The sequence below is a fragment of the Chinchilla lanigera genome, unplaced genomic scaffold (genome assembly GCF_000276665.1).
Source record: "Chinchilla lanigera isolate Chin_1 unplaced genomic scaffold, ChiLan1.0 scaffold00104, whole genome shotgun sequence".
In the NCBI taxonomy this organism is placed as follows: Eukaryota; Metazoa; Chordata; class Mammalia; order Rodentia; family Chinchillidae; genus Chinchilla; species Chinchilla lanigera.
In genome coordinates, this window is record NW_004955505.1 from 3100289 (window position 1) to 3118842 (window position 18554).

At 41.3% G+C, this 18554-nt stretch overlaps 1 protein-coding gene across 1 annotated transcript in view; it reads right to left on the reverse strand.

Moving 5' to 3' along the window:
• Positions 1–7842: 7842 nt before the first annotated feature.
• Fgd4 (FYVE, RhoGEF and PH domain containing 4) overlaps positions 7843–18554 on the reverse strand; it is a gene marked incomplete in the record, with an annotated part of 205910 nt that continues 195198 nt past the window's right edge. The window contains 2 exon segments of the mRNA XM_013505926.1: positions 7843–13328; positions 14338–14478. Of these exon segments, the coding sequence (XP_013361380.1) occupies positions 13071–13328; positions 14338–14478 (399 nt within the window).

Below are 18554 nucleotides of genomic sequence, written 5' to 3' on the forward strand. Positions count from 1 at the left end.
CTCCCCCAGTACCCAGGCTGTCCTTGGCAAACACAGGATGTCGTAAAAGAGATAAGATAGGGCAATGAGCCTTGCAGGTCCCCAGACATCTGGAGACACCCAAAAATTTACACTGGACACTGCAAGGATTCTGCCTACTAAGGTACAAGATAGCCAGAGAACTTTGACCTCTAATATTTATTAACATCTCCTGCCCATTGTCCCTTGCTTGCCTTCTTTCAGTCCCTATAAAAATGCCCTCTTCTCTTTGTTCCCTACAGACGGCCTTATCGCCCTCTGTCTGCCTGCAGCCAGTATTAAACTATACGCTTTGTTGCTTTCACAAAAGCCTGTCCAGTGGTCTCTGCCTCGTGGTCATTCCTTACAAATAGAAACTTAGATCCTCTGTGGAGTTAGAGATTTTTCTGTCTTCTTTTTTTCTTTTCTCTTTTTGTGGTGTGGGGGGTTGCTGAGGATTAAACCCAGGGCCTCATCAGGCTCATAGTTTATGCTTTTTTTAAACAAATGGAAGTATACAGGAAGCCACATGTGCTGAGGAGCTCTCAAACTTGGGAATGGGGAGTACTCAGCCTGGCATCTTTTTATTCTCATGCAGTTTCTCTTTCCAGTAGTCTGCTAGTTTCATTTGGATCCCTTAAATAAGCAAATCCTTGCTATACAGTAAAGCAGCACTGTAAATCATCAGCCCTGGCTCTTTTACTATATTTGGATCATGGTGTGATTTCATAACATTCGGAGTGGTTTGTTTGTATTTCTACTGTAAATCTAGTTAAAACTAGGTATTTCTCTTGTTTTTATTTAACTTTCATGACGACTTAGATGAAATTACAGCTGATAAGAGTGAGGTCACAAGTTTTCCTTGTGGCTGTTGACATGCACGCATTTTGTGACAGTTAATGACTCAATATTTTAAAATAGCCAGGACACTTTGTTTATAAAAAAACATATCTTCTGATTACAAGAATGACAAAACATGACTAGAGAGGAATTTGTGTGTTTACAGGAAAAACATCTCATGTCAGTATTCAATATTGAAAGTAGTCCTAGACCTTAAATGTTGATATAATAAATGTACACACTTGCTTAATTATGTTTTCTCATTGATATAATAAGCAACTCTAAAAATTTAAATTGTTTTTCCTATAACAATTTGACATTACTTTTTGTTTTGAATGTTTTGTTTTTTTTTCTGTTTTGTTTTGTTTTTTTGAGGCAGGATCTTCCTATATAGCCCAGGCTGGCTTGAATTCACAGTTCTTCCGCCTTAGCTTTCAAGCATATAGAGAACTCTTCCCAGTCCTTGTAGCGGCCCAGGAAGTTTGGATTTGTAATCCTATGAAAAGTTATTGGAATTCTAGTGTGTTAATTCTAATCTACCAGTGCAACCTATGGCAAGAATAAAGACACTAAGGCATAGTTGTAGTGTGGGGAGCCAGGGGGTCCTAAGTCCAGCCACAATGATGGTCATCCGGAACAACTGCCTCGACCTAGGGCCGAACTCAGGTTTTATTCATTCATGAAGAAGGGAGTGGCTTGAGGATGAGTGACTGTGAGAACCATGGGAAGTAGGTACTGGGCTAGGTAGGAGGCCTGAAATCACCTCTGCAAATGCAGAGAGAAGGACCTGCAGAAAGAGTAATCTGCATAACACAACTGAGATAGTATCTAATGTTTTGGGGTTGGTGCTTTATCTCTGATGTGTAATGTTTGAAGCCCCAGGGAGTCAGACCTCAGTGTGAAGCATTGGCTCACACATCCCGCCTCATCCCAGCTCACTTGTGAGAACAAGGAGGGGGATCTGGGGGAACACACCTGCCATCTCCGGAGATTACTATCAGTACCCTGGCTAGACCGGTATGCATTGCTTAAAGCCAGTTGAAGGATAAGGCAAAGTCCCAGCCAGCTCTGTACACATCAGTACATGGAAACAGGGTCAGGCTCAGCCAAAATGAAGGCAATTGCTCCTCTTTCAAGGAGAGTCGCCCAGGGGGTCCTCCACAAGGTGCTGGAATTTCAGGCATGTGCCATCATTTTATGCATTTGAAAATTGTTTTTCTTATTTTAAAGTTAGTACTTATTTCTCCTTTCTACAACATTATGTATTTTATATTGGTTTGTTTTGTTTGATTTTTTTTTTTTTTTTTTTTTTGGTCTTTTTGAGACAGGGTCTCACTATGCAGTTCAGGCTGGCCTTGAGCTCTCTTTGTAGCCCAGGCTGGTGTCGAACTCACAACGATCCTCCTGCCTCAGCGTCCCAAGTGCTGGGATTACAGGCATGCATCACCATGCCCGGTTTGGTTTGGTGTTTTGAGACAAGACCTACTATGTAGTTTTGGCTGACCTCAAACTTGAGACAATCCTCCTGGCTCAGCCTCTGAGTGCTGGGATTCCATGTGTACACTACAACGCCTGACTTACCGTTCTCTTTTTAAGAGACAATTTGGTTTGAATAAAGAGAGCTAAAGAAAAAGAAAATTGCAATATGTAGGCTTAGAGACAACTCAGGAAAATAAGTAGGTTAAACGCCATCAAACTATTTGTCCTTTTAAGTGGTCTTTACTTTCAGGGCATTTTGAGGTTCCCAGCACACCTAAGCAGAGATGGTAGAGTTCTCCGTCCTCCCCGCCTTCAGACAGGCACAGCCGCCCTGGCTATTCGCATCCCACAGGAGAGTGGGTATTGCTCACAGCTGATTAATAGGTATTGCTCACAGCTGCGGGGTTCCTCAGGACACATCATCACCATCCACATCCACAGATTACTTAGGTTCACCCTTGGTGGTGTTCGCTGTGGTTTTGTAAATTAGAATCTTTCCCCCATGATAGTATCAAACAGAAGCATTTTGCTGCCCTGAAAATCCTCTCTTGCTCTGCCTGTTCATCCGTCCTCCCAAACCCCTGCACTGATCCTTTTAATGCCGCTATCATCTGCTTTTGAGAATGTCGTAAATGCAGCTGGAACTGTATAGCAGATAGCCTTTCCAGTTAGCTCTTTTACTCGGTAATGTGCCCATTTCTTCTTGTCACTTGATAGCTCTTCTGTATATTTTTTTTTTCTTTTTTTTTGTTTTTCTTTTTTTTTGTTTTTCTCCGGTACCGGAACCGAACTCACGACCTTGCGCTTGCCAGGCAGGCGCTTTTGCCGCTGAGCTAAATCCCCAGCCCCCTACTTGTTCACCTCTTGAAAGATACTAGCTCCCAAGGGTCGGCAGTGTGAGTAAAGCCGCTGTAAAAAGCCGCATGGATTTAAGTTTTTATCTTACTTGGATAACTTCCAAGGAGCAGAGCTGCTGGATTACAGAGTGAGGACAGGTCTAGTTTCATAGGAAACTGGCGAGCTCTTTCCACAGTGTCTGTCCACCCACAGTCCACCAGCTGGGACTGAGAGCCCCGGGTCCTCGTCAGCGCCGGGTGTTGTCACTGCTCTCAATTTGGACCTCTTATGGGGGAGATCGCATTTTAACTCACGTTTCCTCAAAACCTTCATCGTCATCCGCGCCCGGGATGGAACCCAGGGCCTCCCGCCTGCTGGGCCAGCACTGTGCCACTGAGCTACATGCCCAGACCTCCCTCAAAACACTTCTGAAACAATGTTTGTGAAACCTACTTAGACTTCCATAAAAGTTACAAGTAGATGTCAGAAAAACTAGTTTACCCCCTGTCTGTATCAACACGGGCTCCATCTTGCTGTCCTCTCTGATCTCCACTTTACCCTGCAATATGTCTATATAGTTTCAGGAACAAAGGCATTTTCTTCCACAACCACAGTGCAATTATCAAACAAGAAATTTAGTGTGATTAGGTCAAGATTTTACGGTGTCCTTTACACCATTCTTGTGTGTGTGTGTGTGTGTGTGCGCGCGCACCTGGATGTAAAGCCCTAAAATGATGCAAAAGAAAAACTCTACTCTTAAGAGTGTCGCTAAGTCACTAGCCCAGGCTGGAGACCTGCCTCAGCCTCCCTGAGTGCCGGGATTACAGGGGTGCACCGCTGTGCCAGCTTAGCGTGCCCACCCTCCTATGTGAGGCCGGAGCCGTTGGTTCCTTCTCCCTGTATTCTGTGCCTGCCTCTGCTCCCTGACCAGCCACAGGCACAAGCGCTGCGGAGGGAGTCTGTCCCCACCTCAGCGTTCTGGGGATGGAACCCAGGGCTTCTTGCCTGCGGCCCCACTGAGCGCTGCCCTCCCCTGCTCCTACTTTTAAACAACAAGATTTTACACAGCAACAACAAAGTTAAGTTTTGCACACGTCCTTTGATGAGCCCCAAGCCTATTGTATGAAAGGAAAGTCCCTTTATGAAGACAAAGCAATCTGGTTTTCTGTTTTTAATTAAATGCAAGACAAAACAACAAATGACTCACTTCCTCTACAAGGCAGCGGCTGCAAAGTAGGTGCTCATTATCCAGATCCTGGGCCAGCTCGCCTCTGCCAGCCCATTTCCGGAGGATGTGTATCTTTCTGCACTTCTGGATTCTTCTGGAACAGTCACCAGCTACCTCGTACTTCCTCGCAGGCCAGGTGTTATGGTGATCACGGTGATATGGGCTGAGACTTTTTTAAAAACAAAGGTCGCTGCAGATTTTCACAGTTATAGTTTGAAGTTCCTGACTTTGGTTTCAAATAAGTAAGAATCTAGCTTTGCTATTAACCAAAAGTTTTAGCTTTATAAAATATTAATGATTTCCTTTCCTTTCAGCCTGTATTTCAAAGGTCTGTACCCATAATTATTTAATATTTTGGAAGAAAGGTTCTGGTCATTTTTTTCTTAAAAAAGAGGGCTTGGTGGGGGATATAGCTCAGTGGCCCAGCACCTGCCTGGCAAGTGCAAGGTCCTGAGTTCATTTTCCAGTACCCAAAAAAGGCTTTCATCATCCATAGGAACTAAGGACCTACAATATATTGAGCCCGGTACTAAAGGTTGGGGACATCAGGATCAAAACTGACAAAAAGAAACTTCTTGGCCTTTGGAACTTACTTCTGATAGGTGTAGACACATTTCTAAGAACCCAGAAAATAGCAAATTACGCAGTTTGTTGCAAGATGCTAAGGCCTGGCAAAGAAATAGATTAAGGGAGAAGGAGAGGACAACAGTGGTAGCAGAGATGGTTGTAATTTTAAATATTTCAGAGGGCTGGCATAGAGCACTTCCCTAGCATGTGAGGCCTTGGGTTCAATCCCCAGTGTGGTTAAAAAAAAAAATTAAAATGTCAAGTCCAACCTCTTGAGAAGGTGAGATTTAAGCAGTTTTTTTTTTTTTTTTTTTTTAAATTGGCAAAGGTAGCAATCATACAGCTTTGCAGGGGGAGGGGCCCTGCAGGAAGACAGCGGCCAGTGCAGTAGATGGTAGGAGACTGGAGTGTACCTGGCCTGTGAAGGAAAAACAGACACCTGGGGTAGGTCGGCGGTGGTAGCAGGGATGTACAGGGCAGTAATGGCGAAACTTTTAGAGCTTCAATGCTTACAAACACCCAGCTCAGGTGGGTGTCAGACTGGGCTGAGAACGGGGCAGGCAGGACCAGGACGTGGACCCACAGCTGGGGTGGTTGTAGGAGACTACAGAAGTCCCCTATTGACTCTTTTTCCCAGTAAAGTAGGAAGGAAGGTCATCCCTTGAGACCCAGGGCTGGGAAGATGATGGAAGGTTAAAAGGAGAGTAAGTCGTAGTCTGGTAATGAACTCAGTCAGTCCGTATGTGGTGGTTTGGATCATTTAGCCACACAGGTGCAAGCCCGGAGAAGGCAGGGTTGCATCAGCCGGGTTTTGGTTTTGCTGAGTAAGACAAAGCTAGACGGGACAGAGGAGGGGAGAAAGCAAGGGCGTGACGGTAGTGACTGGATGTCAGAAGCAGAGCGACAAATTACTCAGCTTCTTTAAAGCTCTCTCCTATCTGAAAATCCTGGAATGCTACTGGGAGGCTTTTTTGTAATATACCTGTTCTGTTAGAACAGGAGCCAGCAGTGAATACGAATTTAAGGAGGGGTTCTCAGATGCCGTTACTCGGGGAACTGCAGGGATACGCAGGCCCGCAGCCCAAACCAGACTATTTGAAGGCGGACACTGACTCTGCAGGCAACTCCAATATGCTGTCTGGGCCCAAATGCTGGCGTTAGGGAGGCGGGGGGAAAAGGGATGGAAAAGGAATGGTACCGACTCACGCAAGGAACTGCTACAGCAAACATATACTAATAAAAGTTAAAAATAAATGAAAGCACCAACAAAAGTGACCTGTAATATAGTGACGTCTCATGAGTCAGGCACTGGGACCATTACTGTCTCATTTAAGTCCCACTCCACTTTAAAGAAGAACTTGTGCCTACAGTCACGAACAGTAAGAGGCAGAGCCAGGTGATCTAGCTGGTCTCCTGGCCAAGCGCTTCCCACTGTGAGCTTGCTATTCCACTGCTAGAACTGCAGCACAATCTGCATTTTACCAAGGTCCGCAGAGACTCATACGTACATTAGTGTGAGAAGCCCTGAGCTACGCCACACTGGCATTCCCTACCACGTCCCACCCTGGAGAAACTCAGACCCAGCTGAGCCATACTGACCCTTAAAATGCCAGTCACTTCTAACTTAAGGCCAGAGATGTAGCTCAGTGACACAGAGCCTGCCTGGCAAGCGCAAGGTCCTGAGTTCGATTCCCAGTACCAAACAAGAACAGCAACAACAACAACAATACAGCACATCTATAACACTTGGTGTTATGGTTGATAGATTGTGTCAACTTGAGGAGTCTGGAGGCTTGGCTGACTCAGCAGTTCTACATCCTGGGGTGAGAAGGACATGCCCTTCCTGCTCTAGGATGTTGTTCATTGTGTCAACTTGAGAAGTTTAGAAGATTAACTAAGTGATTCAGCAGGGGGCCTAGGGCCTTACTTTGTAGAGTTCTCAGCTTGTGGAAGAGGACGGCACCGAGATGGTGTGGGCCTGGGTGGATAGCCGATATACAACAGAAGGCAGGAAACAAGGCTTGCTTCCTGCCCTTTGTGCTCTCGCTGCTTTTGCTGTCTTCTGCCGCCTTAGACTGTTGCCCCTGTGCCCTGCCACCCTGCCTTGGAGCCAGCTGATGATGGACTGAAACCTCCTCAAACTGTGAACTAAATAAACCTTTTCTTCCATAATTTTGCGTGTTGGGTATTTTGTCTCAGCAAGGAGATTAATGTAACCAAGATACTTGGTTAAAGTCAAAATAGTAGAATGATAAGTTTAACTGAATCAGTCCTTTCTGATTTCAAAAAGCTAATGCTAAAAAGGATTATGTGGAAATGTTTTAATTGTGAAATCGCCCTGAAAGTCTTTTAGGATTCCTTTTTAGTTTGTTTTTAATCTAAAACCAATAAACTAGCCAGAGGCTGGGGTGTGGCTCAGTGGCCCAGTATGAAGTGTGCCGTGAACACTACTTGTACAGTGCTTTGTGTCACTCGATCTTCTTGGAATGACTGCTGGATCGTAACAGGGATTCAGGAAAGCTGTCCAAGGTCATGACGAATCATAGCAGTAGCAGGAATGAAACAGTTTCAGAATGCTTATTCACAATATAGAGACCATAGAATATAGGCCAACACTGGAAGTACGGACGAAAGCAGTCTCTCCCCAGGCCCAAGGCAGCACTGTCCTAGGGACCTGGACTCGGGTATTCACTATTGCCGCATGTGGGGACCCCTGGGTCGCTTAGAAGCATTATGCTTGAAAGACTTTGATAAGCTTTTTAGTTTTGTTTTGTTTTGTTTCCCCTGGAGGGGAATCACTATCATGTTGAAATAACCTTTTCCTGAGCAGAAAACCAAAATCATTGTGAACTGTACACATATAATCTTAGCTGAAATAACATCGAAGGCTGAAGGACTGATTTAAGGATGTTTATTTACAAGATACAAATGTTTAATATTTAATAGGAATTAAAGTGCTTAATTTTACAATGTTTTCCATTATCTGCCTTTATGACCAAATATACATATGTTACATAGTATATACACTATCTGCAAGTATTTTACATTCATACAGCTAGGAAAGAGAAATCATTGTGTACACTTTTCACATTAGAGTCGACTCTAAAATTCTGAGAACACGCCTTTTCAAACTTAGTCAACAAATTAAAAACAATACTTATTTTTCAGTATCAGTCAATTGTCACTTACAAGATGAAATGCTAGTCCATTTTTTTAAAGTTTTCTGTATAGATAATGATTGTTTTGCTAATGACAGACAACCCCCCATGACACATTCCAATATCCATATACTATGTAATATATAATTGATTCTGTTATAATGGTTCCCACAGACTACTGTTCCTTCCCGAACCTATAGTTCACTCTATATAGTATTAACTTATTAAAATAGACTACGGTTTCTTGATTTACTTTTTCACCAAACCTACCAAAATGAATCTGAGGCAAAGGGATAAGCTCCATGGAACTCAGCGTCCCCACAGGTTACCTGGGAGAAGCCTTGTGCTGTCTCACCTTGATGCAGGAGACAGTGAGTTCCGCCAAGTGTCCAGCTGACAGAGAGTGTAAGACTGTGACTGACTTGAAGGGTTGTTTCTGATTTCTGTTTCTGTTTGCCTCAGCAAACAGCAGAGAGAATGGTCTAAAGCATGAACTGTTTCTTAAAAGCCCAAAGTAAAACACAATGACAAGATAGTGCAGTCTAACTTAAGAGGCCAAGGTCAGAGGCTGGGCGTGACGGGTCATATCAGCATGCAAGGACAGGGATTGTTTGCACAGCTCATCCTACTTGTGCGGTACTTTCCCGCTAACATCCATGGCTCTGAGCTGGGGAGGAGCAGCCTTCCTCTCCCCTTCTCTCTGTTCATTCGCGCTCATTCAGCTTGTAACTGCATTCCTCTCCACCTGATCTAAAGAAAGCAGACTTAGCTCCCTGTGACAGAACAAGAGGAAGGGCATGTAAAAGGATGAATTATACATTAAAAATTCGTGTGAATAATTTATGTTAAAATACTTAAGTTAAAAAAAGTCTATAAAAATTTCATTCCTATGGAAGGAGAGAATTGAAAAATCAACAATTTTTACATATGTACATACAGGTATAAATTCACAGAAAGTGTTTTTAAATAGACCTAGTGGTCTTTATATAGGTACTCAATTTCTAAATCTAGAGAAGCTATAGTAAGACAGTATGTAGTACAAAAATAAAAAGTGGTTTGATTCTAATAAAACTGGGTAAGGATGTAGAAGTAACACGATCTACTATAGATGTCAACAGAGCCCGAAGAACAGGAACTGGTTAGCCCCGGTTTTTATATTGACACATTCTTGGAAAGTTCAAAATTTTAGAATGAAAACATAAAGACCTTCTTGTCTTTCAGATTTTAGCCGATAAAGTCCATGTGCTTAATCCTTAGACCACTACTATGAATATCATGTCATATATAAATGTTCATAAATTTAGGCTGCATTATAGCAAGGATATTTGCACAAAAAAAATCAGACCTTTGTTTCCTAGAAATCTATTTGCTCCTGACAATGCCATCCCTTCAGATACACACACTGTATAGAAAGGTCATGAGTAGAGATGTATCACAGACACTATGCTCAGAATAACTTAAGGCTCTGGATATAAACAAATGACCTCTAAACTATGAGTGGGGAGAGAAAGCCCCACTGCCTCCACAAAGTAGAAATAAGATAGGAATACAAACTTGCAGAAGTATTTTTGAGAAAAGGTACATTTTGAAGGCATCAGCGGATCTTTAACAACCCTGCAGTACCAGGAAGTTTTAACAGTTTTTTTTATACATCTAACTAGAATAAGTAAACGAAAGCCACAGCAAAAGTTGAAAGGGTAGTTCCCATAAAAATTTTGGTAATTTAAAAAATCTGCCGTAGGTCAGCCAAGCGAGGATAGGTATGCCAACGTATATGCTGACTTAAACTGGATGGACAATAAAGTGAAGCTTACCAGTGCAAGTGTGCTTTATTTTACTAGCCATACCCTTTGTGAAAATAAAAATGCTTCGGACAGTATCTGGATAGGAATGATTCCCCCGTCCCCAGTCCTCTTCCCTGTGTTCAGCAGTATGTATCACCATATCCCTCCTAGGAAGTTAATTCTCTCTATGTTTTCGGGTAGGGACCTCCACGTTAAACTTTCAATACAAAACCACACCAACAAAGTTTCATCGCTTGCATACGTGACGGCACCGGAGACAGCATGATTCCCAAGTGTTTGGTGGCATTTTTCATTATTGAGCTCACTTACCACCACGATATAAAGTCTGCACCCTGTCTCACACGGTACTAAACGGCAGACTTTCAACCAAAACAAAATTTAAGCTTAAAAAACTGAAACGTTTGCTACTGAATAGCAGTTTTATCCAGAGAGTATTTTTAAGCTTGAAGGGCACTTTTAAAAAAAGACTGGGGAAAGCACCAAATCGGAGATATGAACAAATTAAGGCCCAAATACAACGTTGGTTTTGATAGGAAAAAGCAACCAACGATTTGATTTTTTTTTAGGTGCAATTTGTCAGGACAGGTCAGGTACCGCAGAGAGGAAAAACACAGAACCGTGGACCCAGCTGCTCGTTGAGGTACTTTAGCTTACTTGAGTGTTTAATAAGTGACCAGAGCATTCCTTTGCCTTCGTCCAAGTACAACTATTAATGATTATTTAAAAGAGAAATGAGTAAGGCTGCTTCACTGCTCCTCTCTTTGTGCTTGGCTGAAGAAAGGGGGGCAAAAAGGGAAGGCGACTGGCTGGCCAGAAATCTTACTATTTCCCATTCTTAGTAAGTTACTGAACATGAACGTTAAGAGCACGGTCATAAATATTCTCCTTATAATATTCTTTCAACAACCTAAGGTTGAATGTGCCCATGTTACAACTATTCCTGAAGAACTGAGTGGTAGGGAAACTAAAAATTCTTGCTGTTTAAATTGTTTCCAAGGTTTTCAAAAATAATTTGACTCAAAAATCTAATGGTCACATACATCTACTGTTCTATACACAGTTACGAAAGTCCTCATCTGATAAGCATCCTACATTTTTATTGCTTCTCTTTGTTGAAAAGTAGCATTTAGAGCCGTAATTTAACTTTCTCAATGATTACTCTGAACAATTATGTCTGTCAGTGGGCAGCTAGAAGAGAAAGCAATGTAAAATTTCTTTGAGTTTGGCCTGATTTATTTTGGTACTGGGAATTGAACTCAGGACCTTGAACTTGCCAGGCAGAGGTTGTGCCACTGAGCTATCTCCCTGGCCTGGTTTGGCCTGATTTAATAGGGCATAAGAAGCTACCTTTTTTTCTTTTGTTGCTTTAAATACTTGCTTTAATATTAACGGTCCCGCCCCGGTATTCCTGTCATGCAGGAAGGGAAACAATTATCAGCTGCAGCTGGTTCACTTGCTCCTCTGGAATGCAACAAAGTAAGAGCTCCTTACTTCTTAAAGCAACAAGGCCTGAACGCATGTGGGGTGGTCTCAGGCTGAGTCAATCTATTCTCCTTGTAAGATGTAGTCCTTCAAGTCTAAGGATGGCGGGGTCACTTTGGGTTTCTGACTGACTGGTGATAAAAACTAGTAATGAATGGGGTATCAGTGAAGTGGGGAGAATCTAATTTAAGGAAAGGATTAGGTTAAATGATCAATGTGAAATTTGAGCAGTCTTGGTGACAAAGAATCATAATTTGTCAAATTCCAGGAGATGGAAAGGGAAGAACATTCTCACTTTCTTCAATCATTTGTACCTTCAGAAAATCTGCCATTACAATATTGCTTTTTCTCTAATGATTTCCCCTCCCTTTTCTGGTGAGATAGCTGAGCATAAACTTCCTTTACTATCTACCAACCAAACCCTGCTCCCAAGCATAGGTCAGTGTGTGTGAATTTTAATTCATATCTGACAAAAGAATAGGCCCACACAGTTATCTGGAGCATTCATTATAGACAGTCCTTATTTCACCATGCATAACAGTCTTATGAAAAAGGAAAACATTCCAATAAATGCAGGTTCCACACGTCCCAGTCTGTGTATGGTCAGGTGTCTTATAATACAGTTCAAGTTTTGGTAAGATTTTTGTACATGCTGTTAATGTACTGCAACCGTTATATTATTGTAAAGGATAAAATAACCCGTATGCCTTTGACTAATCCAGTGATCAAAATGCATTTTAATTTCAAATAAGACAGAAACGTTAACTGAACCCTCATCCTTATTTTTAAACCGCTATTAATAGCACCTTCTAAGAGAGGCACTGTTTTAAATAGGCACAGAACAAAAAAAATAGTACTCTAAAAATACCGTTGGAATTCACTAATATATCCCATGCCACATAAATTACTTTTTTCTTATTATAAAAATATCAATACCCTTAGATACCAATCCATTAAATGTAAATCATCAAAAACATTTCTTAAGTTTAGAATACTGCTCAGTTCCAAGATAAAAACATGCTTTAAAGTTAAAAATAAATTAGAGATGATGTAAACCTAAAGCTGAAGAGAAAAGCATGTATAGTATATATGTTCATATTTAATTCTATATACAGATAATTGCTATGTACTTTAGATATTGTATTCTTAGGAGTATTTCTACAAAAACAAGTACTTTTTTTAATAAGTCAAAAGTCTAAACACCACAGTTTGTCCTTTTTCTTGTTGTAAAAAGACATCATTTATGCAGCTTGAGGTTTATAAACTAAATAAGTTAATACAATTCCCTAACCTGTCCCTGTATTTTTCACCATTGGATCTATTTTGGCAACATGGAGGTATATCTTTCAAACTGTTACAGGTCCTACATAGGAAGGAGACAATGAAGGATTTCCTTAATGAAAGTGGCCCATTCTACCTGTTAGTGATACAATCGACACCATCTTCTTCAAGACAAAAAGCACACGTTCAAGGAAAAGCTGATTAAAAAATCTCCATTTCTCACATTACTTCAAAACTTTATCAGAATGGCTGTGCACATTCATTTTACCAAGAGTACACAAATATAGGAAATTAATCCCCAGCAGACGCATTCATGATCCTGGATTTTCAACATAAAGTGCTAAGAGATGAGTGAGGAGAGCTGGGAACGTCTCGTGCTGTGTGTCCCGCTTGAGTTCAGCCCTCGGATTTATTCTTAGGTTCGGGGAGATCGTCCAAGCTGGCCAGCGGCTCATCCGGCCCGTCCGGGGTCTCACCTGTGACGGCTAAAAGGATGATTTTCAGCCACTTCTGCTTCAGTTCCTCACTGTCTGCAGCAAAGCTGTGCACAGACTTCGACTGGGTCAGTTTGAAGCTGTGAGGCAGGTCCGCACTCCGTGGCATGTCATCCACAAGGTAGCCCAGCAGCGGGATCGTAGCCTGGGCTCTGACGTCCTACACAGAGAATACTGTGCATCAGAACATGAGCTGTGTCGGCCTCGGACGCGTGGCCCCCGCTCCTACAAAACCTCTCTGCACCCCACTGTGAGCTCCTGGGCAGAGGGTGACGCCAACCCCTGCTCATGTGGCCCACCGTAACGCTGGGTGAAGGGTCGGGGAAGGAGGTCTGAGATCCAGAAGGAGGGGAAGAAAATAACAGCTCAAGTCGGCAATCAGTGCTCGCTTTAGCAGCACATATACTAAAGCCAGGAGGCATTCGTGAGGAGTGCCAGTGATACTTTACTTGGTGATCCATTCATTTATTAACTATTTATGGACAAGGAAAGGGTTAGGAAAAACAAAGTAGAATGAAACGCATAGACCTTGGCAATTTTTGTCTGTTTCGACAATGGTTTTACTACCCTTTAAAGTAGATGTAACAGATGTGTTTAAAATTTTTACTGTTTCTAAGGTGAATGCACACGTGGTTGGAAGGTGGTTTGTTTTTTAAGTGGTGCACACTCGGTGCTAGATCTTCTGGGAAGCTGAGCCTGTGTAACAGGCTGTCCTCACAGATCTACCTTACATGTGCACACAGTTACAGAACTCAAGGCTGACTTAAATCCGCCCATCCACTCAAACTGCTTTCTTTTCAAGTATCTATCGAGCACAAAACAAAACCAAAAAACTGTCCTAATGTGTCCAGCCATTAAGAAAGGTGCTTTAAGGACTCCTCCTCACGCTTCTGTCCTATCTCAACTCACCCTTCCTCAAACCCACTGTAACAGGAATGAGAGAAGAAAGGAAGCAAATGCTTCGCAAAGTAAGTAGTTACGATAAGATCAATTAGTCAGCACATACAATAGACTTTAGTCCTTCTTCTTCAATTTTAATAAGACACCATGACACTGCCTGAGCTCTTTTGTTCTACAAAGGAGCAATGGAAAGCGTTTTATTTTGCTGCCACCAGCCCTCCCCCTGTCCCTGAGGACTATGCCCCTGCAAGCATAAGCCGTTTAGCTACCTGGGGGGCCCCGTACATGTACAGCACAAGAGGGTCTTGCTTGGGGATCACACACCAAGCCTTCTGCCAAGGTTTTGACTTCTCCATGTATTGAAGAAAGCTGCATACCACGCTGTTTCCTGAGACTTCTGCTGATTCAATCTAGAAAAATATAATGAAGAGAGAATAAACACACAACAAACCAGGTAGAGAAGTAAGTCAACTTAAGGAAAGGAGCCCTTAAATACATATAAAGTACAATATAGTTATATAAAATAAATACATTGGATTATGTGACAAAGATTCACTTGTAATTATTGTTTTAAACTGTTACGGTTTAGATCTCAAACATCACCCCTACAGAATTATGTGTTCAGAGATGGGGCCTGGTTGAAGACCTAAAAGGACATATTCTTGTTCTAGGCTCCTCTCAAGCCTCTTCTTCACAGCTGCCATGGGGTGAGCAGCTGTCCTCTGCCACCTGCTCCCACTATGCTGCTTCTGCCTTGGAGCTAAGCTACCATGGACTGAACCCTCCAAAAACTGTGGACTGAAATAAACCTCTCCTTTCAGTTTTGGGTATTGTTATCAGGTATTTTGTCCTGGCAGCAGGTAAGCTGACTAAATTACACTCTTTCACTAACATGGAAAAGTATTTTAAGTTAACTTTATATTACTGGACTTTGAATTTAAGTAGTTAAAACATTTATTGATTGCTAATTACATAAATACTTTTCTTTGCTTCATACATGTATTATTTCATGTAATACACTAACACTGAGAAGTTAACACTATCTCTGAAGCTGAGTTTTTAATAGTTTCCCAACACACATTTTTTAATTTTATGAATAAAACCAATTTTTATAACCAAACAAGAGATTAAACAAGCTATGTATTATCTGCCTGAGCTATAATACACTGCCTGGGCTCTGTATTATCATCAAAGTAGTTATTCAGTACAAGACATAAATCAAAAAGATTCTTACAAAAAGGAACATAACTTTCTTTACAAAAAACTAAGATTAACCAGTATAAATGAAACAAATTAGTATATATATACATAAAACAAACATTATTATATATATATATATAAAACATTATTTCTAAAACAATGAAATCTATAATTTGGGGAATTATTCGAACTTCTCCCTACTTCCTATTTCTCTCTTCAGTTTTGCTGTGTGTGCATGCACGTAGTTTCTCATATAAAAGAAACCACACGGTATTTGAGTTGTGTGTCTGACTTATTTCACTTAACATGTTTTCAAGTTGCATCCATTTACCTACAAATGCCTCAAGTTTATCTTTCTTTATGGCAGAATAGTACTCGATTGTGTATAAATACCACATTTTCCTTATCCATTTGTCTGTTGATGGATATATATGCTATTTCCAAGATCTACTGATTATAAATTGTGTTGCTCTAAACATGGGTATGCATGTACCCCCGTAATATGATGATATTAACTCCTTTGGGAAGACACCTAGGAGGTTAATAGCTGGTTCAAATGGAATTTCTATTTTTAATTTTTTGAGGAATCTCTGCACTGATTTCCATATTGTTGTACTATTTTATATTCCCATCAGCAATGTAGTAGAATTCCATTCCCCCCACATCCTCACCAGCATTTGTTACTATTAGATTTCTTGATGATGGCCATTCTTGTGGGGCAAGACAGTATTTCAGTGTATTTAACTTGGAGTTCTCTGATGGCCAGCGATGATGAACATTTTTTAACGTATCTACTGGTTGTTTGTACTTCTTTTTCTGAAACATGATTGCTCATTCTGGTTACCTGTTTTCTGAGTGGGTCTTTATTTTGGGGGTAGTCTAATTTTTTTGAGTTCTTTATATGTTCTAGATGTTAGTCCTCTGTCTGTAGAATAGCTGGCAAAAATTTTTTTCCCATTCTGTCTCCTAGCTCTGTTGGTTGTTTCCTTTGCTGTGCAGAGCATTTTGCTTCTTCTGTTCTGATCCATTGATCCACATGCCCGTTTTCATGTCACGACCATGCTGTTTTAATCATTGTAGTTTTATAGTATGCAGTAACTTCAAGTCTGGGATTGTGATGCCACCTGCTTTGCTTTTGTTACCTAGGATTGCTTCCGAGTCCATACAAATTTGAGAACTGTTTTCACCAGTTCTGTGGTATTTTGATTGTGATTGCATTAAATCCGTACATCAGTTTTAAAAGTGTAGCCATTCTGATGATGTTGCTTCTCCCTTTCCAGGTTCAGAGGATATTTCCCCATATTTCTATGTCCTCTTCAATTTTCTTTTTCAGTCTGATGTAAATTTCATTGTAGAGGTCTTTTACTTCCTTAGATTAATGTGTTAATTTAATTTTTTTTGATGCCAACGTGAATGGTAGGTACTGTTTCCTAATTGCTTTTTCAGTGAGTTCATTATTAGTGTATAAGAATACTATTGATTTTTGTGTGTTTATTTTGTATCCTGCTACACTGCTGTACTTGGTTATCAATTCTAAGTCTTCAAGTCTTTTGGTGGAGTTTTTGGGTCTTGTAAATAAAGGATCATGCCATCTGCAAATAATGATATTTTGGCTTCGTCCTTGCCTATATGTATCCTTTTTATTTCTTTCTCTTGCCTGATTGAAAAGCATAGTCAGTCTGAATCCAGACTGCACTTTTAACCATAATGCTCACATAATGCAAGAATAAAAAATGCAAAGAAGCAAAAACTGTCTAGCAATGTCCTAGTACCTGAGGATACTTTAAAACATCTTCAATGTAATAAAGGTTTGAAAAACTAACCTTTTGCTTTGCTTCCTAACACATTAATCATAGGCTAAAAGGGAACAAAGCCATCTTACTAAATGACGCTCTTTATTAAGTGGACGAATTATAGAAATTAGCTGGTTTACTTCCGTTTCTCTCTCTGAAGCCCTTAGGTCAGTGTTACACTGCGCTCACGCTGACAGCCCTCACTGCAGTGCACACGGCAGACTTACGTGCTGCCAGGGAACGCGTGCTCAGAATGGCAGTCAACAACTTCTGCGAAGGATCGGAGAGAAAATACTTTATTCTTTGCAGGCCAAGAGACCAACCTCAGGATATAATGTAGGTATACTTAGGTAGTATACTGCAGACCTATTAATAAGAATAGAATTCTTTTGAGGAGGAGATAACATTTTCTCCCCAGAGGGCTGGTTTGCAAACTCCTTTGTTACCAGTGAAGAGCATGGCCTGTTAGGAAACTTATAGCAATCTGCGATAACAGGTGCATGATCGTGTGTTTTTGTGGATCTGTGTGGGGTGGACGGGTGACAGATGCAGCATCACAAGAAGTTAAAGCAGCGTCAGAGGGAAAGGCCTGCCTGTGGCTGAGCTCCAGCCCACCTGTGAGCCAGGAGGAACCTGTGCAGACGAACGTTCACCGTCAGCGTGACAGCAGGGAACACTAACTTTGGACTCCAGTGAAGTGAAATGTTATCTTCCCCTAAAGAATTCCATTCTTCCGATCAGTAGATCCATGTTACAAAAACCTACGCACGAAATAATATTTTTGAATGTTTATCCTAACGATGGCTCAGCAATTGAAAAGATTAAAAATTCAGTATGTTTCAGTGTACTTGCAAAGTTATTTCTGTCAATAAAAATTTGTGGAAATTTGTTTTCTTAACCCGTTCACTACGGGGCCAGACACACAGCTGTTTCATCAGATGGCTTAAAGCAGCTGGCACGGGCCGAGCAGTCCAGATGTGCAGGTAAGTTCGTGTGCACACACGCTTATCGCCTAGCTTGTGGACTTCACATTGTATTTATTTGGTCAAATGAGTTCATCCAATAAGCAACTGATTAATTTTCTCTCAAGTATAAAATTTTCTAGGAAACTAGCCAGGGATTTTTTTTTTTTAAATTTCACACATGCAGCCTGAAGCTTATTCTTAAAATACATTTTCGGACTCACACTCTGCCAGTCACATCAGCTGCTGCTACGACGACTTGTGGCAGAGGCTATGTTCTTGGAGCCAGTGAAGGATGTCTTCCCAGCCAAGCAAGGCAGGGCACACCTGAAGTCCTAGCCCTCTGAGAGGCTACAGCAGAAAGACTGCAATTTCCAGCCCAATTTGGGCAGATCAGTGAGCATTATCTCAAAGTCAAGTTTTAGAAAGGGGCTGGGCCACCACATCTGGCTTAATGGACTTTAAAATGTGAGTGAATCGTTATTTACATGAATCATAATTCACGTGAATCGTAACTCACTAATTCACTTT